General features: G+C 36.7%; 1 protein-coding gene across 1 annotated transcript; it reads right to left on the bottom strand.

Moving 5' to 3' along the window:
* Window positions 1-1416: 1416 nt before the first annotated feature.
* On the bottom strand, window positions 1417-25450 carry LanB2 (laminin subunit gamma-1). Its single transcript, XM_034983431.2, has 29 exons — window positions 25282-25450; window positions 20944-21062; window positions 20074-20225; window positions 18916-19033; window positions 18151-18334; window positions 17410-17585; window positions 16698-16801; window positions 15640-15825; window positions 14854-15079; window positions 14227-14441; window positions 13861-14075; window positions 13275-13638; window positions 12559-12744; window positions 12086-12283; window positions 11162-11331; window positions 10222-10346; window positions 9634-9789; window positions 8472-8592; window positions 7614-7798; window positions 7246-7363; window positions 6864-7105; window positions 6566-6770; window positions 6252-6489; window positions 5975-6177; window positions 4076-4157; window positions 3636-3724; window positions 3299-3428; window positions 3080-3173; window positions 1417-2571 (listed from the first exon to the last, which is right to left on the bottom strand). Exons 1-29 carry the CDS (start codon window positions 25411-25413, stop codon window positions 2421-2423), a joined length of 4884 nt encoding a protein of 1627 aa, XP_034839322.1. The 5' UTR covers window positions 25414-25450; the 3' UTR covers window positions 1417-2420.
* Window positions 25451-26450: the final 1000 nt, after the last annotated feature.

The raw sequence follows: 26450 nt of genomic DNA, 5'->3' as shown, positions 1-26450 counted from the left end.
ATTTTCTTAAAACGTACGTTCCCCGTAAAGTTATGTGCCTCACTGTATAGGTTTATTAAAAAAGGTTCTTAGCTTTTACAGTACTTCGAAAATATAAATATACCTAATGGTTGAAATAAAAATTAATTAGAAACCCAAAGCCAAGCCAAAAGCGTTAAAGCCTACAAAACTTAACTAAACTTTAGTGCCAAAGAGTGGCTGTGATGGCCAAGTTGATAGGCTTAGTTTTCACAACGGCATACAGGTGGCTTCATTAATTTGGCCCCTAGACGCAAGCCAACTGCAACGCAACATACAAAGTTCGGTTTTCCCATAAATAGCTTAAACTCTTTGTCGGAAGTTTCTGCAGTCAGAAACACGATTCAGGTTCTGAAACGGCAATAGCTTAGTTCACGGTATCAGTACAAGAGGCTAAAAACGTCTTGATGCTTTATATCAACGGCTTATACTTAAAACTATGTTGGCTTGTTGATAATCAAATGCAATGCATTGTAAGTCAAGTCTACATCTCCTGAGGATGCTCCGGTGTCGGGGCGAAACGTGCTTCGAGTGTGTTTTGATATTTGTGTGGTGCTGCGTAGTGGTGGTGCGTATTGCTTGCCTGGTGGCTGCTTTTTCCTGCATGTTTAGCAGTGGGAGGACGGGCGGTGCAATTCGCATGCTGCCTGTTGTAACATACAGATTCACTTATTTCATCTAAGACTGAATAGTATATTGTCTCTTTTTCTACTGTGTCTACCGCCATGCCATCTAAGTATCATCTAACAAACTATTCAATCGGCCACGGCCATAGCCATGATAGCCTAGTATCTTATTGATAATCATGCGTAAGTAGATACTGTACCTACTGTATGAAGAAACCCGGTTGGTAAAACCGTACTAAATATTTTGCGGATTTCAAGTTTACCATATCTGATGGGTAAAGAGAGGCTCAAGAATGTTCTTTGTCACTGAGTTCACAATATTATGAAGTGATTTTGAGTTACGTCATCCAATGTGGGTATAAGTGTGGGCAATAAATAATTGCCCACATTGTAAAATCCCCTAACTACCTACTATCTACTATATCTTAGAAAATATTATACAAATTGTGTTGCGATACAAAGTGACAAAATGGATATTTATAAAAAGGGTCATGTGGGGGTAAATTTTCTATAACCGGAATATCATAATGTAAATAAGGAGTAAGTATATATACGAGTACCACGATTAATATGATGATTTTGAATAATCGATAATGCGGCCCAGTTGCATGAGTCGTGGTTATGTAGTCCCGTCGTGACCACGCGGACATAATGAAGATATATTATAGCTAATTATTAACGTAAGTAGTCGAAGATAGGTGTGCTTAATATGCTAATTTTTTTCATGAGATCTAAGTTTGAGGGGAAATTCTCGTATAAATAAAATAAACCATAATTAAAAAATATTTTATTACAAATAAATAAAGTACGGTGAAATCTACTAAACTAATATTTTTCATCATTCAATACAAATATCCTAAAATACACCTTTCTTATCATTCTTCTTCTTTGGCGAAATACGTGCAATAATTTTGAGAAAATCTGTATTTTATTAAACAATAGTTATCCAAGTATATGTTCTGTACTTAAATTTTAATTATATATTTACAAATTGTACCAACTATATATGGCACAGTATATATAATATTATATAACTTATGTGTACAAAATATTGTTTAAAAGATTGTTAAACAATTCTAAAATATTACAATTTAATTACTTTTAATTTATGACATCAAATGCGAAAATAAATGCAGATTGGTAGGCTACAAACAGGATATTTTAAAAGTAGGTGCAATAAAATGTATTAGTTGAATTGATTTATACATACAGGTGTTCAAACTTGTGTTTATTATACGGTATAATTACTGCTAGAACTCATCAGTTTCATCCCGTGAGCAGTCAGTGTTGAAAAGGTATGTAACATTTCTTCGGCTTCTTAGAATATTTTAAGTTCTTTTCTACAAAATATATAACGCACTTATTGTTATTATTATTAAATCCTAAGTTAAGGCACTAGCTATTAATTTTATAAAATTGCGATTATCTAATCTTCATACATTTTTAAGTATCTTTTTAAAATATGAATTGCAAAGTATATAAAAAGGTCATGCATGTCACAAAAGTATATAACTAGGTGGCTTTTTGACAGTAGAGATATATCAGTAAAGATATATCGACCACAAAACGTACGCTTATAATTAAAATCATTCAGTCTTCATCCTTTAATATATTATTTATAAAAAAGCAGAAACAGTGTACCAACATGATATCAACTTGTGTGTTGTTAGTGTGGATCTAAGTGTAGTTTTGAAATGGGACAATCTTTGACCAAATAAGTTAAAATCTATACCATCTAGAGACGGATTTTTTTGGATGAAACCTTTTATAATTTGACTATCTAAAACTAGCAGGTCGACTTGGTCCTTCAGTTGGTTCGAGAACGATCTTCTTGAAACAACCACCGGGTAATTGCTGATAGATGTCTTTGATGTTGTCCACTTCGCTACGAAGTTGGTTGTGCTCGTCTTGATATTGTTTAATCCATCTAGACAAAAACATAAAAAATACATTACATACTTGCAGTATACAGAACTCAAACTCAGAGAGGCCAAACCACAAAATTTCCTACTATTAATAATATGTCACATGCCCTCAACTACCGAAACTACAGTAATATACTCAGAGTCAAATTTTGAAAACAAAAATGATTTTGTTTCGAAATAGTAATAAAAATATTCACCAACTCAAAAGCGTGAGAAACAATAGTATTTCATAGGACATGCCTAACGTAGGGATTACTTGAATTGCACTTGCTGCAAAATAAGCTCTCGAGCGTAGTATACACTAGAACGCACCACCCAGTCACAAAGCTATAGCGAGGCATTACTATTGGTTTGAGGTCACTTTCGAGTTTTGTTTTTGCGATTGCCATTTTTTATTTTAATATCTTATAAGAAATCAACATTACTACCAAAATACAATCTTTTCACTGCTGGAAAACAATCATTAAAATTTCACACTGTATAGTCGAAATTTAATAAAATATAACGTACCGTTGATGGTTGTTCTTAGCTTCTGTTAAGGATTTAATCTTGCCGTCTAAGTCTACTGCCCGCAGTGAACTTTCTGCCGTTTTCAAACTTTCCTCTGCAATACAAAAATTTCTGTCAAATACGTAGTGCTTGCAAAAATAGTGTTATGTACATAACATAACAATTTATCAGCCATTTTATCGATAGTAATATAACAAATAAATATTTCTAGGTTCTTACCTAATCGATCAAGTGCCGCGTCATCTAAAGTCGGCAAATTCTGCAGCTCGTCCATGATGACTTTCAAATCTTCCAATCCTTTAGAAACTTGTTTTTCGGCTTCTCGAGCATCTGTGTTTGCTTGACCCACCTATCCAAATAAAGTATAAATTCTTCGATTATCATGTTTAGCAACAAGCTATTCACTTATACTTAGTGTCCGATGATGAATTTTTATTAGGCAGAGTGAACTAGAGTGAGTTCCCTAACTGTCTTGAACTATGGTGTAGGTATTAATAGAATTTATCAAACACACAAATGTCTAGTGCATTTGAATAATTTATATTCTTTAACCTACCTTCATTTTACCGTCACGAGTTAACTGCATATTATCATCTGCCTGCTTCTCTAATTCTTTGATTTGTTTCGCAGTTCCTTGCACACGAGCTGAAAGAAATATAATTATTCAAAAACACACAAACACAAATGTAGCCAAATGTGCGTGACATCGGCCGTCGTCTAAGGGAAAGAGGTTGCGATCCGCGCTCTGGGGCCTACCTGATCCAAAGGTTGTCCATCGCCATTCAGCGTGGCAATAGTGCCAGCTTAATGGGCACCTTTGGCCCAGAGGCAACCAGGGGCGGACTTTTTGACGACGTTTCATTTTAAGTTGGTAAGGTTTATTTAAGTTTGCATGTTTTATTTTAATATTTTTAAGTACTTTTAATTAAGATTTAAGTATATTTAATAGAATGTAGCCAAAGATAAAATAAATAAATTATAATCGGTATATCTTACTTGATAGTTTTTCAGCCTCGTCTCGGAGTCTGCGAGCCTCAGCTCTAGATCTTGACGCTTCTTTTCGAATTTCATGGGCCGCCTAAAAAGTACATACAGTCCGTACAAAATGACTTCTCACGCGCCATTTCATTCAACATACATTGTGTGTACCGAAATCAAATACAACCTACGCTCAAAATTCCATAATTTTACGCCTGGCGCGAACCTATAATAAAATTTACTCAGACTTTGACCTTTTTCACCTGTCCAAAATGCAATTAAAAAAGGAAATAATTAAACTGCATCGGAAAAATAATAATATGTAACTGATAATAATTATACTAGTATCTATAATAGTACATAAATCCGCATAATATCATAACCCACAAGCACACACCCACACACATACAGACACACATACACTCACACATACACACACACATACATATGTTGTGAATCACCTACTAGGTATTTTTACTAGTTAATTGACTTTTATATTTTCATATTATTATATTATTGTAAAGTTTCTTTAAATTATCAAACGTACTGTTATAAATTTATATTTAATATCTATTTAAGTAATCTGTAAAAAATTGTAATCCTATTTGGCCTTATTTTCAGTCTGTTATTATGTAAAATTATATATCGCTGTTGATTGCATAAAAACAAATATCAGTAAGTATATCAGTAAATATAGTAAGTATATATCGCTGTTGATTGCATAAAAACAAATAAAATAAAATAAAATAAAAAAAGCTCAAATGTCATGTCAAAAGTACGGCCACCTTTAAAATAAGGATTAAATCGTGCTTTTGACATGAAATGTGACAAAAACTTAAAATGGCGCGTGAGGAGTTAAATTTTACGCGTTATATTCTAACATGAAACAAACAAATTACAATTTTCTGTAAATGTCACAAGACATTTGTACAAAGTTGTTTATTAAAAGATAATATTATGTACATATTTATATCTATTTAGCAATTATTTATACTACGCGACAGGTCGAGATGGCAATCAGCCCCCGCGCTAACCGGTGCAGGCGAGTGCGGGTGATGTGCGAGTGAGCGGGGCGGCCCCCCTTCTAATACCCTGATTGCCATCTCCACCTGTCACGTACTATATAGTGATTATTGCCTAGCTAGGCCTCGGCCTCATGTCTCTATTATTCAAATGTTCTAATGGTTATTCGCTAGCTTAGCCTCTGGCTCATGCCTCTATTATTCAAATGTTGCACGCGCTATCTATTATAAGGTGATGGTACATCAGATCAGATGTACCATCAACTTATAATAGGTAGGTACCATAAGTGGATGGTGGATCAGAATCACTCATGCGAGTGCTAAGTGCGTGGCAATAATAATTGGTTAATAATAGATAGACACTTCCTGTCAGCGGTAATTTCCGCCAGATGCTTTAAAGCTCGCAAAAAATAACATAGTTTATCTTACAGTCTGAGTCGTAATTTTTATATTATGATTTTCAGGAATATACATAAAAATCAGCACTCAGACGTTAAGAAAAGTGAGTAATGTTTTAAGTGCCTTTAGCAACTGATATCTTTAAATTGGCCCGAGGTACAAGCTAGCAAAGATGCGTACATTAAAAGTACACACTAGCACTGCTCTATCTCACACAGTTGGTTTCTCAGAAAATAAGAAAGGTCTGGCGGCAGTGGAATCTTGGACCATCAGTTCACGGTAAAGGAAAATGGCTGAAACAAATAGTCAAGGTAGCCAAGCTATTTGTGAGCGTGTCCACGCTCGGACAAGATAGCTCGGTCATGAGACTTCAGCCTGTCGAAAATACACCACAACGGCAACAAATCATCCGCCAAAAACACTATAATTAGCGTTTCAACGATACGCAAACTAATATGTAACAAACAGACAGGTTAAGTTTAATTTTAAAAAATACCTCAGAGGCCTTGTTGGCATAATCGTTTTGGGCTTGTTGAGCTAAGTCCCTAGCTTCCTTAGCTTTATCACTAGCAGCTGTCAATTCATCTGTAATGCTCGTGATGCTTGCGTCAGCAGCCGCTACTTTCTCTTGTACTCCAGGCACGTCTAATGCCGCTTGTTCAGCTAGCTGACGCGACTCCGTTACTTGGTCACTGAATTCTGAATCAAATTAGGTTTAAATAAAAGGTAACAAGTATCGATTTTGACAATGATAAAGTACGAACTGAACTTACCCTTAAGAGTTTTGTAAATATCACCTGCTTCTTTTAATGTAGCATTAGTGAGTTCTACGTCTTTTTGAGCTTGAGCTCGTAATTCATCAAGCTGGCCGAGTAAGTCATACAGTTTATCTTGTCTTTCGTGACCTTGTTTCAGAAGGTCTTTTCCACGGCCAATTTCATCTTCTAAAGATTGAAGTATTTCTTCAGTATCACTCCTAAGCTGATCTAATTCCGCCGATTTTTCGTCAATCTGCAAACATACGATTGTATTATAAAATTATCTGTTTTTTTATTTTATTATTTTCTAGCCTACTTATAATACTTACAGTTCTATTCATTTCTATGGCAGAATTGTGTAATTCATTCAGCTTAATGTCTGGCAGCAAGGTAGTGTTGACCTCGGCATAAAGTCCTAAAGCTTCATCATATACAGTTTTAGCCCGCTTCAAGACCTGATCAGCTAATTCTGCGAGACTACTCAGCTTTCCCGCAGCTGCGTTTAGCTCATTTGCTAAGATTTGAACTTCGTTACTGCAGATGGAAACCATTTATTCAAATAATATCAAAATCAAGAATTTAATATGTAATACTAAACTTTATTATTGTCATGTTATTTTTAGTTACCTTATATTAGCTTGTTTTGTAATTCCATCTTTAGCTATTGTGTTGGCAGTAAGAGAGGTGTTTAATGCTTTTTCGGCTATATCTTTGATATTTTTTGCATCGTTTTCTAACTTTTCGGCTAGTAAGCGAGATTCTTTAGCCAATGCAGACATGTCTACAGACTGTTTACCAAATTGGTCAGATCTATTGCGAGCTTTAGCTAATGCAGCTGCTCCTTCACCATCGAGATATTCCAGTGCACTCTGCAAAATCATAAATAAGTACATCAAATCAAAATCATAATGAAAAAGATTTAAATGAACTAATTAACTTTAAGAACATTTTTCTCTGAATATCTCTGAACTTATTTTAAGTAAACACCTCTTATAATGGAATTACTTACATTGATTTCCTTTTGGGCAGCTTCTATTGTATCTTCTGCTTTGGAAACATTGCCTTTGCTCCTCTCGACGGATTCATTACCTTCATAGCTTTCGTCATCAATTTTGAATAACATATTTCTACAAAGATTAAAATTATTTTCAAGATATTAATAACTATTTTTGATTTATTTACAACTTTGATTAGTCTATTTTGAATTATGCACAAATAAACAAAGTAAAAAATCCAAATGCAATTTTAACGCAGCAGTACGAATGACTCAGAGGAAATGAGTGCCAATTCGAGTAGCATCGCTTGATAAAGCTAATAAACACTTTTATCTACTTTTATCTAACTTCTTCTACCTAATAATTTAATAGATTTTTTTACCTGACATCAGCCAGTCTGTCAGCGAGATCTGCTAAGTTGTTGGTAATATTCGTACCGGGCCCGCTGCCAAGCTCCGCCTGCGCTTCTTCCGCCAGCCTTTCTATTTCAGCTTTTACACGTTGTAATTCGTTCTCAAAGTCAGCATTTTCAACCACAGTCGGCGCTTTAGATATTTTCGAGAGTATCTAGAACAGACAGACCAAGTTTTAATAATTGAAAACTTATAAATACTATCTGTCCCGGCTTACTCACGTGTGTAGTCGACGTTAGCCCGACTAGTTTCGAACCCATACGGGGTCCTTTTTCAAGGGAGTCCGTCCGCGCCCGCGCCGCGGTTTTGACTGCGGGACGCACGTGCCGCTGCCCGTAGTGAGGGTGGCTGGGGTGGGGGGGAGACAGCTGCCGATCGTCTCCCGACAGTTCCTGCTGTTCTTCATCACTGGAACCGTCACCGAAATCCAGGCACGCGGAGCTAATGGTGTCCCGTCCCACGACTGATGCCCTTGTCTTAGCGTCAAAAAGCGGTTTCCACGCTGAGGGTAGCATCCATCCATTGTCACGATTGAAATTCGGGTGGCGACTAATTTCGATCGCTTCCCGTATGGGTTCGAAACTAGTCGGGCTAACGTCGACTACACACGTGAGTAAGCCGGGACAGATAGTATTTATAATGGAAATCACTCACGGTAGTTTAAACGCTAAAATTGAAAACTTCGTGCAAGTATTATAAATCTTATATCTAACCTAATTTAATCTTCAATCCACACGTGGAAGACTATGGCCAGAACTCTGCTCTCTGAGAGGAGTCCCTGATGATGGAGTATCATAATGATGATGATGCCAAATTAATAAACTCACATCGTCCAATTCCTTTAGCTCTTTCCGGTGCTGATTCACCGCATCTTGCACGAGACTATAACACGGCGCACACTCTTCACAACCTTGTCTGTCAGCTCTGCGTTTCTTGTTCTCCATACACCTAGCCGTACATAAAACAATTAATAAAGTTTATAAATAAAGAATATGATTCCGGCTAGACTCATGTGTTTAGTCGACGTAAGCCCGACTAATTTTGCAGTCTCAACCGCGACGCGTTGTGAACTCAGTCCCTGTGAAAAAGGACCCTGGATGGGTTAAGAAGCTAGTCAGGCTTACACACGTGAGCACGGCCACATAGCCGGAATCATTTTTTTTTTTTTTTTATTCAGATACAAGTTAGCCCTTGACTGCAATCTCACCTGGTGGTAAGTGATGATGCAGTCTAAGATGATAGCGGGCTAACCTGGAAGGGGTATGGCAGTTTTTATTAAACCCATACCCCTTTGGTTTCTACACGGCATCGTACCGGAACGCTAAATCGCTTGGCGGCACGCAATGCATGTGCCAATAAGCAACCAAAAAATTTAAATTTAAATTCATAAAATTATATTATGAATTTTATATTTCATTTTTTATCAGCCCTACAAAATACTCTTAAAGCAAATAACTGATGACGCCATGATGATTTCCGAGTGCGACGTCACATGGATTGAAATTGTATTGTATTTCACTAAATATAGTTGTTTATCAATCCGTGTGACGTCATTACAACTTATGAGCCTAAAAATGGCAGCTAGCGTTTTCGCGACAAAATTTAAATGCATTTTATTGCATTAATCAGTTGAATAAATTTTTTGCGAATTTTTGGTAGTTTATTGTCGCTTAAACATCAAATTAAGACACTTAAAAAAAAAGAAAGGCCAATATCAAACAGTGGACGTCCACAGGCCGATGATGACAGTTAAAGATAAAAATTTCGTTCACAATCGTTTACAGAGGAGGTACAGTACGCGACAGAAAGTAATGCACATCGGCCTTTAGAATGACATTCAGCTTCGTAGAGCGTTGTCTCTGTCACTCATACCTATATGACGTTTTGTCAGTCTCAATGACAGGAACAACGGTCTACAAATCTGCTATCTCCTTCTAAATGTCGATGTACATGACTTTCTGCCACGTACCTACTGTATCAAATCCTTACCTGTCACAGCGTCTGCCTTCGACATTTTCAAGACAGGTACACTGACCGTCCATACCGCACTGGGAATTGACAGAGCCCCACACGTCACAGTCGCAGTCCTTGCAGCCCTCAACCGAGAAGCCGTAGTGGTTCAGCTGGCAACGGTCGCAGTGGATACTGAACATGAACAATATTGATATGAATTTCTTGTTCGATTATTTTTAACTACTAAAATCTACATAATATAATATAGCTATTATAAGAAATTCATTTCTTTTTTAAACGAAGACTGTTTGTCATTAGGTACCTAATTATTATTAAATTACTTTCACTTTATTCGAAATTTTGTACAAAGTTGGTTTACGTCTCGGTGACGAACATAAACTACTTTTATCCAGGAAAATCAAAAAGTTCCTCAAAAGGTGATTTTCAAAATCCAAGTGATCGTGTTCGCGGACATAATTTATTTGAAACAGAGATAGCTTGCTTGCTAGTAACGCTATTTTTTATCCTGGAAAATAAGAGTTCCTACGGAATTTTTAAACAACTTATATACGTGTGGAACGTAAGAAAGCATCATCAAGAAATATTATAATAAATCACACTCACCCATCGATACCAGGCTTACAGTAACATTGGCCGCTCACAGGATCGCAAGTGGCGTTGTATGATCCCTCAAGATTGCAATCACAGGTTTTGCAACCTTTGCCCGAACGGATGTCGTAGTAACCATCCTAAAAACAGTAATGGGTTATATTAAAGGTTATCGTACACCCAAGAGACGATCTACAAGATTTTAAGCTTATTTCGTGGTTTAACGACATATTTTTATGTAGATAACGGGTACATACGGGTACGGGTGAAGTTCCAGCGAAAAAAATAAGAAAGAGGGTAGTTTGCCCTTGATAGTTCGAACTTCATCTCTCACAGCACCGCAGTCCCGTCGTGACCACGACCCGTGCAATCGAGTTGAAATATCGACAAATATAAGCATCAAATTGGTCGTGGTATGTACCCGTTATCTACATTAAAATATGATCCACAGGTTCCTGTACGTCATGTCTTGGTTACAAGAACGCCAAGCGTTGGATGCATTATTGTTCAATACTATTAATTTAACTTGAATAATAGTATTCGACCGTTAAGGCTAGTTGGACTTTCTGCACCGCCACTCTAAACATCCTTTCTTTAAACTCAAGTTAAACTGCTGGCGAAGGTTTTTAAGCCAGGATATTTTTCTCCGGCCAAACCTTCGTTTGCCTATAGTACTGGGAATGCGCCATATTACTATCCTAAGGAATATTCACCATTATAAGATGCGCGCTGATAATGTAGTAGCGTAAGTTAAAGAAAAAAGAGAATGACTTAAAAGAAGAATATATTAAAACTTCTGTACCTAGAAATTTGAGATTTAGCTTTAGGTTCTCTGTATAATGAAATTAGGGTATTGAAAAGAATTTTGGGAAATTCCAATTCTAGAAAAGAATTTATACGCAGACAAAGTCGAGGAATAGGCTAGTTGTTAATGCAATAATAGCAACTTTATTACCTCACACTTGTCACAGTTCTTGCCAATGACATGGGGCCTACATGAACAATAGCCTGTGAGACCGTCACACTGTGATGCTCCTTCCGGACTCTCCAATGTACCCGCTTCGTGACATTCACACCGTTTGCAGTCACCTTTATTGTTTTGTAGCAGCGCATCACCAAAGAATCCTATAACATTATTTTAAATCATAAGTACAGATTGGCATTTGAATGCTATTGCTATTAAAATTTACACCCACTATATGTATTGTTTGTCCATTGAAGTATGAATCGTAAGTATACCTAATTATTTTTTGAAGTATCCAATGGTGGGGTTTTTGTCGCTTCAACCAAATACGAATTAATTAAATAAAATATCTACCATATTTTGTTAATTGACTTCTTTTGAAAAAAAAACCAGTGCGTGACCATTTTTTAACAGCTTTTCGGTTGTAAATTATTATGATAAATAGGCAGACTCTGATAATAAATTGGATAAAAGAACTCCCATCGTGTAACAATCATCCGACTTTATAGTCCTAACCGCCTTAGTAAAGAGACACTGAAATCAAAATCGATTCTTCCGTTTTGTGTTGTTGATATTTTAAAGTAAATTTTGAAATGTAAGCTAAGTAATTGGGATTTCCGCACACATTGATTGAAGTGGGTACTATTAATATCTACTAGAGTCTAGACAACCACTTTAGGAATAAAAATAACTAATTTTTATCTCCAGAAAAGAAAGATTGGAGTCAAATCACTTAGACAAAATATGAAAGAGCGGATTAGGGACAAACAAATATGTAATAAGTTAATAACCGACAAAAGTGATTCTGGAAAAAATATAACAAATGGTAATTAATGATTGAAAATCTCATATTTTTTAGGATATATAGGTTAGTTAAATAGATTATAGATCTTTGTCAGAATTACACCAACTTACCACTTAAGCACTTATCACAATGCTCGCCAGCAGTGTTATAAATACACTTCAAGCACTCTCCAGTAGTCCTGTTGCAGTTTCCGACAGCGTTGGGGTCCACGTTACCGTTACATTGACATTCCTCGCACTCCTTTGGTGGACCAAATTGACCAGTGGGATCACCGAAATGGCCGTCTGCACATACTTCGCACCTTGGCCCTAAATGGCAAAAAAACATGTATGTAAAATGTATGTAATTTTAGTTCACAAGCGATAGAAGTGACCTTCAGAATTGTTTGGTAAAGGGGATAGTTAGTTATGTAAACGGGCTCTGGTCTGAAATGAACTCACAACAAAATCAGCCGCGCATTCTTTTTATTATCACAATCTCACAGTAATAGTAGATTCGTTACTGGCTTTTTACATATTGCTAACTTAGGTACACTACAAAAAATTGTACGTATTAATAACATAAGCGAGACAAATTGTGTTACCCGCGTATCCAGCCGGGCAGTCGGTACAAACGATGCTTTGATCCCTCAACTGAATGCACCCGCTGTCTTTGGGACAAGGGCATGGTTTACAGTCGTCCGAAGTTCCAGCAATGGCGTTTCCATAGAAACCCTTTGCGCAGAGCTCACAGTTACTTCCAGTAGTATTATGTTTGCAAATACAAAAACCTGCAAATAATTTATTATTTTAACGTTTTTTCCTTTATTGTGGTTTTTTGTACAACAATAACAGAGTTACAGTATACGTTGGCAGCATCCCATTTACCGGGCATGTCCCAAAAAGTGGCTGCAGCTGCCAAGTCTGCTCAACTCAGCATTATTAACAAGGGCTATACGTATTTGCAACTCTCGTCATCGGGCATGAAAGGTTTTATCAGTGTCGTGTCTTAAAAACTGATTCATGCGTCAGGTGACCCAAGAACTGGTACTTATAGCTCAATGCCAAAGCCTAGCCATTCAGCGAGGCAATAGCTCAAGTGTGTTAGGCACTGTACCTTTTAATGACCATTTGGACGGTGTATATTTTTTATTGTTTGTATCAATTTTTAGAGGAAATTTTTAAAAATGTAAACCTGATACCCTGCAATACCCTGCCCTGATTTTTCTATGTATGTTTAAATTTTTGTTAAATATATTAAAAAAAGAAACTAGTTTTATTACAGTATTGGAAAGCTACACAAGTACCATCATTTACTAACCTGTCGCTGTATCACAAATATGAGCATGTCCATTACAGTCACAAGGTATGCAAGTCGAGTAAGGGCCACCGTTTGCTGGCTCGTGTTTGAATCCAGGCGCACATTCCTCACAATAATCACCAACGTACGCCTTCTGACATGAACATTTCTCCACCCAATTAGCGGGAGCCGAACCCTTTTCCCTACCAATCTCTGCAGTATCCAGCTTGAAGCCCGTCAAATAACCCTGACCAAATTTGTTATATGTACCCCTAATTCTAATTGCAGTTAAATTTTGAAGCATTGACATAAACTCAAAGTTGGATAATGTTGGTGTCCATCCGTATCGGGGATCCTCGTGTAACCTAAAGGTATATTCTTGCTCCTGCAACAAAAATATGTTCACTGCAGATACAAGTAAGTAAGTTTTGTTCACCAACTTGATTAACAAATAAAATTCAACTTTACGAGAGCATAGCATGGCAATAATTATTTTTATACTAACTGTTTGGAATTCGCATAATCTATTATTTGTTTAAGCATTCGCAGCTGCAATGCTGATAAATTTCTAACATATCGCATAGTGTTTTTTTTAATGTGTTTGTACCTGATCATTGGGCTCTGGATTGTTTTGACCATAAATATGTAATGAAACAGAAGCGCGGGCGCCTTCGAGAATTATATCCTGAGATTCAGGATAGCCTCTGTTTTCGCCCAAGCGTAAAGCAAATTTAAGGTCATGATTGTAAGAAGGCCTTTGATCTCCAAGAAACTGCTTGGAAGCCACGAAATAGATTTTTTCGGAATCCTTTGCTGATACAGCTGTAAAAAATTAATTTTTGTATTTTTACATTTGACTATATTATATTAATAAAACGGGATAGTATGCTCGTCACTGGAAAGATAAAAATTTAGAATTGTCATGACCGGTCAGAGGCCGGATATGACTAGTTGATTTATATGTATTACAAACCTATATTTTGCATGTTGGCATTAAACTTTAGCGGAGCGGAAGTGTGATTATAATATTCGGCGGTCCATTTTTCAGCATCTCTGATGAAATGTGCGGTGAGTTGGTGCGCTTGATACTTGGGTGCTGGGCTGCACTGTGACGAGTGGCCGAAACAGAAGCATGGCGTGCACCCGAACTCATTACCAATATCCAGATTGAAGAAACCAGGTTTGCATCTACAATGAAAAATAAGTTTAATAATGACTTTTTATTAAATGACTTCGTATCTGTTTCAAATTCTGTAGATGACGTTTTTCCGTATGAGTGTTCTACTATAGATGATAACATTTCTGCCATAGCAAGTAATAGACCTAAGTTTGACCATCAAACACAGAATGGTTCTCAAAGAAATGTTCTTAGACATGACCGGTACGTCTCCTTGAGACCATTATGATGGGCGTAGATGAAGGAAAGAAAAGCGTTGGTAGAAGAGAAAGTCGTAGCTTAGGAACAATCGAGAATGTGTCAACTTTTCTGTTTGGTGAAAGATAGAGAATTATATGACGAGATGACGGCCAACCGCTAATTCCCCGAAAAAACAAGAAGGGGAGCTTAAAGCTAAATGAATTTCCAAAAATCTCAACTCACTCTCTACATTGTCTGCCTTCAACGTTTTGTTTACATAAACATACACCAGTATCAGAATCACACTGTGGAATATTCGCGAAGGACCCAGAATCGTTGCAACCGCACGGCTTGCACCCCTGGTTCGTGAATTCATAGTGGTTTGGCGCACACCTATCACACTTATTGCCTGTGACTCCAGGCTTGCATTGACATTTGCCTTCAGCATTACATTGCAAGCTTCTTGATCCTGAAATGCACCACTTTGAATTAGTTGATTTTCATTAAAATTGTTGGATAATTTTGAACGATATTAATGATTTGATAATTCATACATTTTAAGATGTAATTCTATAATCTAGTAAAGATATTGCTGTGGAACTAATCTGATGCAATTCGATTAAACACTACATCATTTTGATCAGTTTCATTACCCGTATTATATTGTTCTATGACTCTAGCCTTGATTACACGACAAGCTTACGCAGTAGCTAAATCTTAGGACTACTATCCTTGGTGGTTGTATTGTATGTGCTGACAACACAAACATGCCTTGACACGTGAGTCGTACTCACCCTCGATCCCAGTCCAGGAAGATTAACGACATTTACGATAGACTAAGCAAGGTAAGTTAAATCGATTAGTTTGTAGAAAGTGGAGCAACATATCTACATTATCATCATCATAATATCATCATCTGTCATTTAGTATGCCTTTCTCGAAGTAAAGTTTAAAAACATTCCCTTCAGTATAGAGAATTTCATTGATGCCGCTAATACATACCAATACAAAAATATAACTGTTACTTACCAATAGGGTTACAATTACATGCCGAGCAGTTACCCTGAGTACCTTGGAAGTAGTTCTCTTTGCAACGCTCACAGTTAGCACCGTCCCTGTTATGTGTGCAGTCGATGCAGTGACCGCCGTGGCCAGTTCTCTCATACAAATCCTTGTCGAAGTAACATTTTTGAGAAAATCCATTGCAATTGCAGGCTGCAAAAGAAAAACAAGTAACTACAGAACTTAATAATAATAATAAAGCCTTTTATTACTGAAAAAGATAGATCTACAATATTATTTCATTACAATTTTAAATGTGTAATTAGATGCATGCTTTTAGGTAAGTATAAGTACGTAATATAATTGCTTATAATTACAGTAAAGTTGGTATACAATATTTTCCGGTTTTTATTTTACTTTATAGAACACAATTTATTATTACATCAATAACTTAATAATTAAAATTTTTGATACTAAATCACAATTTATAAAAATTAGAAAAAAAAAACATTTAAGTATTTTTATTTTATGGAAAGCTCATACAACTACAGCAGCTGGTTACATTAAAATAATAAGTTATCATTCGGTGTACTTTTTCGCAAAGTTCATAGTAGCTGCAGAATGACATTGCAAAATGCAAAAGTGGCGAGGTTTTTTCTATATATTTCTTGTTAGGTTCTGGGGTTATATTATATAGGTGCCAAATCAGTAAAATACTCAGTAAACATGCATATTGGCTTTTAAATCCTCGTATATATAATTTTCAATTTACGAAATTATTGCTATGAAGCGCCAAGCAAAATTAATAAAATATCGCATTGCAAATAATAACAAACACAAATCCAAAGTATACGTTTCAAATACTGACGCGGTGTCCTACGTGAGCGACGAATACGACGCGATGCGACACGACGCGACGTAATGCGCTCATTCTATATGGCAGTCTACGGCTCGCCATATAGGCCGCAAGCACGGTATGCCGTTGAGTTGATCGCGTTCGTCGCGTTCGCAGCGTCGCGTTGTATTCGTCGCTCACGCAGGACACCAGGTTAGTTATTACGATTCAACACTGTAGTATGACTCACCTCTACACTCGTGAACATTTGTACGAGATGCTGGACCCCATGGTGCGTCGTTATAATAGTCTAGACATCTTTCACATTCAGGACCATCCGTATTATGCTCACATCTAAACACATCAAATTAAAATTTTCATCTGTATCCTGTTCTTTTCAAAGTCAAGAAGAGTGAATAGGCATCATCTAATCAGGCGCGCTCCCTCTTATGCTGCATTACCACTTGCCAGCAGGTCTGATTGCAGCCAAGCGCTGGTACATAAATTAAATGAAAAATCAACCGATTGCTTTGATCTTTGATCGCACTGTTTTTCTACACCTGGTCTAGACTTCTAGAGGTAATATAACATTAAATCATGAAAGGCTCTTCTCACAAGGTGGAGCTACCTATTTTCCGTTTTCGGATATATTAAGTACTGCATTTAATTTAAAACCTATGTTACTTCTGGGTAAAGTACCTAATAGTGAAAGAATTATTAAAATCAGTTTAGTAGTTTCAGAGTTTATCGATTACAAACAAAGGAACAAATATTTCTTCTTTATACTTAATATTTGTACATATAGCTTTTTTGGATCTAAATTATTTATAAAACTTGCTTGAGAAATTACATCATCGTGGTAGTCTTACCCACAGCTGGATCTCTTGCAAGGATCTTACGCAAAACACAATTTAGTGCGCTTGTGCCCTTGCTTCCAATTTTAACATAAAATTGATAAAAACCTGCACTTGGTGTCACACTTGGCCGCGTGGCCATTGCACTTGCACCGCGCTCCAACTGCAACATCAGCTATCGCGTACCAGTACGATTGCAACACTTGCGTGTCAAGGAAAATCTCGTCACCAAACGTATTAAATCGATCAAGCGATATCCTCAAATCTGTGGCTGTGACCCATTCCTATAACAATAATAATCCGTGCGAACAATACTGATATCCTTTATCCGGAAGTTATTATCACTAACAGCTGAAGTAACTGTAAACCAAACCTAAGAATGGAAATCTCGTTCTCTTAGTGAGTTGTATGCGGAAGGATCTGGGAACCCACCGCATTATCATCCCAAGATAACTCCTAACTAATGTGATTAATAGAATGGAATCACGACTTAATCCAAAGAGGAATACGAGTTACACAGAAATGTCTGTCTCTGTGTATTATGGAACATTCACAAAACAGCTTTTATTTGGATTAAACACTGTTGGATAAATACTCATAATATGTTCAAAAGAAACACTAAGTTTTTTGCTTTAATCAGCATGCACCAAATGCATGCATAATTGCACTCTTTGCAATTGCATTATAGAGTCAACATATTTTAAGGATTCGAGCAAGCAATGCCTAACGCATGCTGCTCGATTTACTGTTCAGATTTAACTAGTTTAGTAGATTATAGCAAAATAAATTAGTTTTTCCTTATTTTTCGCAAGTTATACCTTTTCTAAAACACATAATATAAGTATTTACCTGGAGTTCAAGACTACTGTCGAAGTTGTAAGCAGATGGTCTTCCTTCTAGAGTTGAGAAAAGTACATTACCCCCTGTCAAGGGTGAGATGTCTGAATACTCGCTGGTACAGAGGGGTTTGGTCTCTGCACCAATTTCTGCTGCTCGTTGATCTGACACTCCGTAGGTATCTCGACACGATGCACTGGTAAATTTAAATTATCTAATTAGGAGCAATCAATCGACTTTTGTACAGGGCAATCCATCCGCAATATGTAGGAAACAGGTGTTTCTTTACACACGTTGTCCTTGTATGTCCACAAGGAACCACAAGCTTAATTCGCTATAATCCCAAATCCTTATGCTACAACGTGCAGCGTTCGATATGCAACACCCGCCCTGCCACTAATAAAGAAGCAGGATTTTGTAACTGCAATTGCAAATCTAAATGTATTAAAGGAAAAGGTGACTGACTGACTAACTGATCTATCAACGCACAGCTCAAACTACTGGACGGATCGGGCTGAAAGGCATTCAGATAGCTTTTATGCCGTAGGCATCCGCTAAGAAAGGATTTCTGAAAATTGAAACCCTAAGGGGGTGAAATAGGGGTAGTGTAGTCCACGCGTACGAAGTCGCGAGCATAAGCTAGTTAGACGTAGACATAGAGCGTGGTAGACTATGGCTAAAACACTTCTTTCTAAGAGGACACTCATGCTCTGTAGTGAGCCAGCGATGGGTTGATCATGATGAGTGCTAAATCTATTTAAATGCTGAAAAACCTACCTGAAATACTGATAAGGTTCCCAATCAGAATCTGCACTGGCTTTTTTATAGATGGCGAAACTCTGCGGCCGGGGTGAGTAAAAAACTATGCGCACATACGTTATATCGTAAGCTTTTCCTGTAAACAAAATATACAAACATATATATTTTCGTAGAACTGTTACGAACCCATCTTAAAAAATTGCGAAAGATATGTATTTCTGTCTGAAAAATTATCACGATCAATCCAATTTCACCAATTTTGACGAAATTTGGTAGAGATAGCTTGTATCCCGAAAACATACCAAAGGCTATCGTTCGTCCCGGAAAATCGGTAACCTTCCACTAGATTACAACACGGGGTAACAAATTCCTTAAAGGCAGGCAAAGCATTGGCAGTTCCTCTGGTGCTGCAAGTGTTCATGGACGGCGGTAATCACTTAATTTCAGGTAACCCACCTGCTCGTTTGCTCGCTATCTCAATTTTAAAAAACCTATCCACGTGGACATCATCTAGTCATCTAACAATTTATATGTAAGTTCATAGAATGGAAATTAATTAAAATGCATGATTTTAATTTTATTTAGTTATAGCCTATAGGTATTACTGAAATAAGATCAGGAACCTTCTTTTTAGGGTTCGTATTTCAACAGGAAAAAAGGAACCCTTATAGGATCTCTTCTCTGTCTGTCTGTCTGTCCGTCTGTCTGCCTGTTTGTCTTGTCTGTCAAGAAAACCTATAGGGTACTTTCCGTTGACCTAGAATCATGAAATTTCGCAGGTAGGTAGGTCTTATAGCACAAGTAAAGGAATACATCCGAAAACCGTGGATTTGTGGCTACATCACAGAAAAAATTAAAATGCGTTAATGAAAATAATTATTAATATTTTCAATTTTCAAAGTAAGATAACTATGCCAAGTGGGGTATAATATGAAAACTTTACTTGCATATTCTAAATTTATTTTAATGCATAATAGTATTTGATTTATTGTGCAAAAAGTCGAAACAAATACCGGACTACGGAACCCTCGGTGCGCAAGTCTGACTCGCACTGTCGGTTTTTCATTTGTACTTGTTAGGTACCTTAGGGCCAGCATTTTACAAAGAGGATAAGACATATTCTCCATAGGTTGAACTTATGTTTAGGAGTTTGTTGATATAATCAAGATACCTTACCTAAATGCAAAGTCAAATTAACTTGAGTGATGGGATATTGCATAAACTCCTTCATTGTCTCCGACTGCCACCAGGTCTGGTTGTCCTGCTCATAGTGCAGGTCAGTCAAGTAGTAGCTCGAGAACTGCCCTGGCTGGCAATAGTCACACGACCTGAATAAACGATTTTAAGGACATGATAATTGATAAAGTACTTATAGCACGCGTAGATACGCGCCTGGATCGAATCACCAGACACTTAGTGTTGTGGCAATCTACTGCCAGACAACCATAAAGTTTAAAAGTTTAAGGGTGTCTGGCAGGGGGTTGCCACGATACTAAGTGTCTGGCATTGCATGACGTGATTTCTAATACTATTCTGAAGAAAATAATAAAAAAAAATTAGACTTTATACTTTGACGTAAGATTTTTTACACCTTTATTACCTGTTATCTCCCAAAGCCACCATGATCCAAATAAACATCCAAACAAACGTTCCTCCTAGTGTTGCGGACAATACGCAGATAAACTTTCAGCTATAAAATAACGAAGGTTTGGCACGCATTGGCTCTAGAAAGATAAGCTCTGCGTAGGAATGACGGACGTAAACATGACAAAGATATGTCACTTGAATAGCTTGGATTTGGATCCGAGATCAGAAGCAAAATCTGAGTTTGCCCGAGTTTTTTATACGGACGCGGATCGGATGAGGACGTGATCGCTCGGGGTAAAATAGGGATTTTAAAATTTGCGTAGTCCACGCGGATAAAGTAGCATAAGCTAGTTTTTATATTTTTTTTAACATGTATTTAAAAATCACTGTTTTAAACCTGCTAGGTTAGTCATGTACACATAGAATTTTAAAAACATATTCAATAATAACTTTGCTCACCTGGTAGACGTACCAGCAGAAGTCTGAATACAATACTTCGTAACGCCGTTGTCACCACATGTATTTGTCGCCTCCATGGGCTGATTGTAGGCTGCATTTTGGAACTCTGGTACACATTTCTGAAAAAACAAGATCTATCAATTTTCTGCTTCATTTTAAGTTTGATTTGAGCGATTTCATAAAATTAAAAACTAAATTTTTGATAAAAGCAATAAAATAATAATAATTTACTAAACATAAAAGAAACCTAACTACGCAAAACTTAATTTGACTTGTGTGCTTACGAGAAAAGGGCATCAAAAAGTAAAAAAGCTAAATTAAATTTAAAATTAAAGTTAAATTTTAAGAAAATTTTGCAGGCTACCTTCCTCAGTCAAGTTTCTTTTTTAAATACTTATAGTCCGCGACAGGTCGAGATGACAATCGGAGAGGGAACGCCTACACATCCCCCGCGCTAACTCTGTGCAGGCGAGCGCGGGTGATGTGCGGGGCGTCTCCCAACCTCATACCCCGATTGCCATCCCGACCTGTCACATACTACTTATAGATTGCAAGGTTTTTTTGCTCGTAATTTTTTCGAATTTTTTAGTACCTCAATTTATTTATGTTTTACCAAATTGGAAAAAAACGTTTTTTTTTTTGGATAATTGATGTTTCAACACAGTATGACTCCGAAAAGTCAGACGAGCGCCTGATATAGAATCTTCGACAAACCCCCCACCCAATAAGAGGATGTAAAACAGAGGGCATTCCAACATCAATATGTACTTACAACATTTTTTTTTTTCAAATACTGATATTATTTAAAATATTGTAAAAATTATGAACAAGAGTAAACAGTGAGATACTTCATTTTTATTTATCAAAATATTTATATAATCCTAAGTACCCACTTTAAATAACTTTGCGTGAAAATCCGGAAATGACTTTACAGGACTTGGCCCAGATGGTAGGTTTGTCGTCAAAATAGGTACGTTATATTTAGAACTTGCGTTGTGGAGGACGTTCACACTTCACACCGGCCTAATCCGTGCAATAATGCTTACGTCAGCTATTATGGTCTTCACTCACGAAATACCTATTAAGGAGTTTGTAAGTAAAGAAACTATTTCTGCAAATTCGTATCAAGTATGCTTTCATAAATAAGTATAGTGTATAAAAATACCCTAAAACCTTTTGAAAGATACATAATTGAGACTCTATCTTCACAGGGGCCCCTACCTACATGGCCTCAGACTCAATAGATCGTACCTATACAGATAAGTACCTATAGAACGTAGAGCTTAATTCAGTTCATCTCAAACAGATTCTAAAACAACACGGAAAACAAATTATTTTTCATCTTACTCCTACTTTGTTAAAAGCTGTATAGTATAATAAGATATAATTACATATCTATGTTTAACGGATGTGGCGATAAGCTCGTTCCGTTGGCCCCTGATAACGAAATATTAGACTGCGAGAGTAAACGAACTCGTACAATATCACACGCTCACAGCATTCACTATTTTACGTCTCGATAACTGATATTCTGCCGAAAGTGAGCCATTACTAACGTAAACAACATTACTATACAAAGTAACGAAGTAGGTAAATACGATAATCGTTAATCTTTATTGGCCCCTCTGAACATTGCCGCGTTTCTATGCGCAGAGCGCTTTCAGCGGGACGTAGCCACTCTGCACGCACGCTAAGTTCGAGCTCGTTTATGGTCGGTTGAACTCGCCGCATGGTCGTGAACTATGGCATGATTCAGATTGGTCATAGAGATTGGCGATTACTAGAGGCGTAAAGCGGTACTTTGAGTTTGGTACGTATGAAGATCGCAATCACGGTCACCTCTGATTGGCGATGGCGACACTCACTCAAAATAGGCTACTATACATTGTTACAACAAGAACATCATCATCATCATGATCAACCCATGGCCGGCTCACTACAGAGCACGGGTCTCTTCTCAGAGTGAGAAGGGTTTTGGCCATAGTCTACCACGCTGACCATGTGCGGATTGGTAGACTTTACACACCTTTGAGAACATTATAGAGAACTCATGGCATGCAGGTTTCCTCACGATGTTTTCCTTCACCGTTAAAGCAAGTGATATTTAATTAATTAAAACGCACATAACTCCGCAAAGTTAGAGATGCGTGCCCGGGACCGAACCCCCGCCCTCCGATTAGAAGGTGGACGTCCTAACCACTAGGCTATCACAGCTTCCCAGCTATCCAGCTTCAGTATTCGGTATCACGCAGTTTGCGGAACAAGAACATAAATACAACAGTTGAGATTGTAATAATAAATTTTCCGGAATTGACCAGTTGTATATAAATCCAACAGATCTAACAGAATCTAATCTCTTACTATATTAATTACAAGCTTATGCTCGCGACTTCGTCCGTATGGACTACACAAATTTTAAACCCCTATTTCACCCCCTAGGGGTTTAATTTTCAAAAATTATTTCTAAGCGGATGCCTACGTCATAATAGCTATTTGCATGCCAAATTTCAGCCCAATCCGTTCAGTAGCTTGAGCTGTGCGTTGATAGATTAGTCAGTCAGTCAGCCACCTTTGATTGTATTTAGATTACACGATAAGATAATTTTAATTTATAAGATGAACTTTGTGTTAACACAAAATTCATCTTATAAATTAAAATTAATTTACGTATATCTAGAGATATAGATATATTTCATTCTTTACTCATGGACTACATAGTAGAGTACAATTAGTAATTGAGGTCTAATTAATTACAACCAAAAATAATTATTGTAATAAATGATAGGCAAAATGCATTTTTATGCAATTTTTCAGCCACCATCTCTTTTGCCATCATTTCGGCATCGTAAAAAAAACATTGAGGTTTAAAATACTCTACTTTTATATTGAACAATATTTTATGCAATAAACCATTCCCGTTTGTTCTTAAAAAATTATAAAATATTTTAAATGTCAACTCTGATTATTAGCTAAGTTATGTTGCATTAAAATACCTACGTTTATTAGTTTTAGCGTGATAGGCGCATAGACAGATAGACATACAAAAATAAAACAAATACAATCAAAAGTAAATACCCACGACAGCGAACTGAAAATGCCTGATATCTGGCCCGCCATAATTTTATTATGACTTATATCGATAATAATGCTTCTGATGAAAATTCTGAAAATGACTAGATAGCAAATAGTTATAGTTGTTCAGAAACTTCGTTTTATTTATCTTGTAATGTTTATCTCCATTAAAACTAATTATCAATATTAAATTTTTTTTGCTTTGCACGTTTCAAATATAAGGGTAGATACAACTGATTTTAATTTTTTTTTTATCAAAACCAAAAACTTTACGGATTAAACATAAATAAAAACCGGTCACGTGCGAGTCCGGCTCTCGCAACGAGGGGTCCGTACTAGTCGTATTTTTTTCGACATTTTGCAGGATAATTCAAAAACTAGGTATGATGCATAAAAATAAATAAAAATCTGTTTTAGAATGCACAGGTGAAGACCTTTCATAAATGATACCCCACTGGATATAATAATCTTACTTCGAAAATTGAAAATACTAATTATTAGTTCATGACCACAATTTTTTTTTTGTGTGATGTAATCACAAATTCACGGTTTTCAGATTTTTCCCCGAATGTCTGCTATAAGACTTATCTACCTACCAACATGATTCTAGGTCAACGGGAAGTACCCTGTAGGTTTCTTGACAGACCGACAGACAGACAGACAGACAACAAAGTGATCCTATAAGGGTTCCGTTTTTCCTTTTGAGGTACGGAACCCTAAAAATATATTTTAGAATGTGCAAAATTCAAATGAAGCTATTTGACCTAGCAATACCACTTTAAAAGTTCACCCATCTCCTCCTTTCCTCCCCTCTACCTTCCTCCATTTCGCCCCCTTTTACAATGTAAATTAAACGTCAAGTCATAACGAGCAAGCAAAGTCGCACCACAAGAGTTGAGTTCCTTTTCTTTACAATTTTGATACGGAACTCTATTGTTTGTATTCAAATTTCAAACTACAAACTACTGTTTATGTATTACCCTGGGTACTCGTATTTTTATGAAATATGATAAACGATTCGATCAAGAGTATAGTCATAGTCAGACATTAAAGTTCATAGATATGTAAGATAACATTTACTTTATCTCTATCTTTATAGAGATTCTTCAAGAAGCTAGTGCTTTGCTCTAGGTGCTCTACAAGGCTCTACACTACAATGCACGGCAAATCACTTGAGAGCACAGAAGGCACAGATAAAAACACAACCAAGAAGCGTCAAAATTGATACGAACAAAAAGTTTCAAAAGCTCTTCTTATGTTACTCACTTGCGGTTGTCCTTCATTATTGTAACATGTGGCTAGTTTCTGGGATCCAATACTCGGTGTTTGGAAGTAATCCTGTGCCAGTACGAGTGCCATAAACGTTAGAAAGTATGTGTACATGAATGGCCGCGCCATTTTGTGTGTGCGCTTGGAGCCCGTGTCGACACGCGTGCTGGTCGACCGAGCACTGACGCCTCGCTCGTTTCACAACACTACAGGCAAAGATCAGTTAACGGGTATCGAGTCGTGAGCTACTTTGTCTCACTGAGGACCAATGAAATATAAAAAGTACAAAATAATAAGTACGAGTAAGGACTACGTTTTGCGACGTTTGCGGAGACTCTGGGGCCCATGGTCATTGGAAACGACTCTAGAGCTGGCACTTATTTAGCCTAATGGCTAAGCCTGGCAATCCAGCGAAGCAATAGCAGAATAGCACCAGTGTCTTGGACACCATGCCCGTTTAATGATCACTTGGACAGTGTATATTTTTCGTAACTGTATTAATTTTTTGTCATGGTTTATATACCTAAGTCAAAAGTTTACTTTGTTTATTACTTACTAATTGAATCTCTGGAATAATTTAATAATTAATTTATGTTCAATATATTGTTCAGTATCCTATAATGAAGTTAAAAGGTCGTAAGCTCTACATAAGGTGCCTTTGGATTGGTGACTTGCTGTAAACTAATATAAAATATACACAGGTATACTGATAAAAATATACAAACTTATCATTAATTACTATTTTAATGTTAAAAGACAACCACATCACTGTTTAAAAGTGTACCTAGCTACAGTGTCACCCACTGTAAATAAATTACTTTTAATTAGAAAAACATCGTATTGTAACACAAAGCGTCCTATCTATCGCAGAACAACGTCGGATATCAACATAAATGGACTATTTCTTTAAAAAATAGATAAAATTTACTGGTAATTGTCTATAAATAAGCCCTAATATGATGCCAAAGGCTAATTGTAAGTTATTATTCATTAAAGTAATTAGGAAATAAAATATGCAGAAAAATCCGAGTTCAAAACTTTAAACTGCTCTCCTGTAAAACTAACATTTCGTAGAAGTGACTTAATCTAGTCCTAATTTGTTGTGTCTAATGTGCCTTCGCTCTCGTATACATTCCATTACACTAAATAGAGCTTTTTATTTGATA

The sequence above is a fragment of the Maniola hyperantus genome, chromosome Z (genome assembly GCF_902806685.2).
Source record: "Maniola hyperantus chromosome Z, iAphHyp1.2, whole genome shotgun sequence".
NCBI classification, from domain to species: Eukaryota; Metazoa; Arthropoda; class Insecta; order Lepidoptera; family Nymphalidae; genus Maniola; species Maniola hyperantus.
This window is presented reverse-complemented; position numbering and strand designations above follow the sequence as displayed.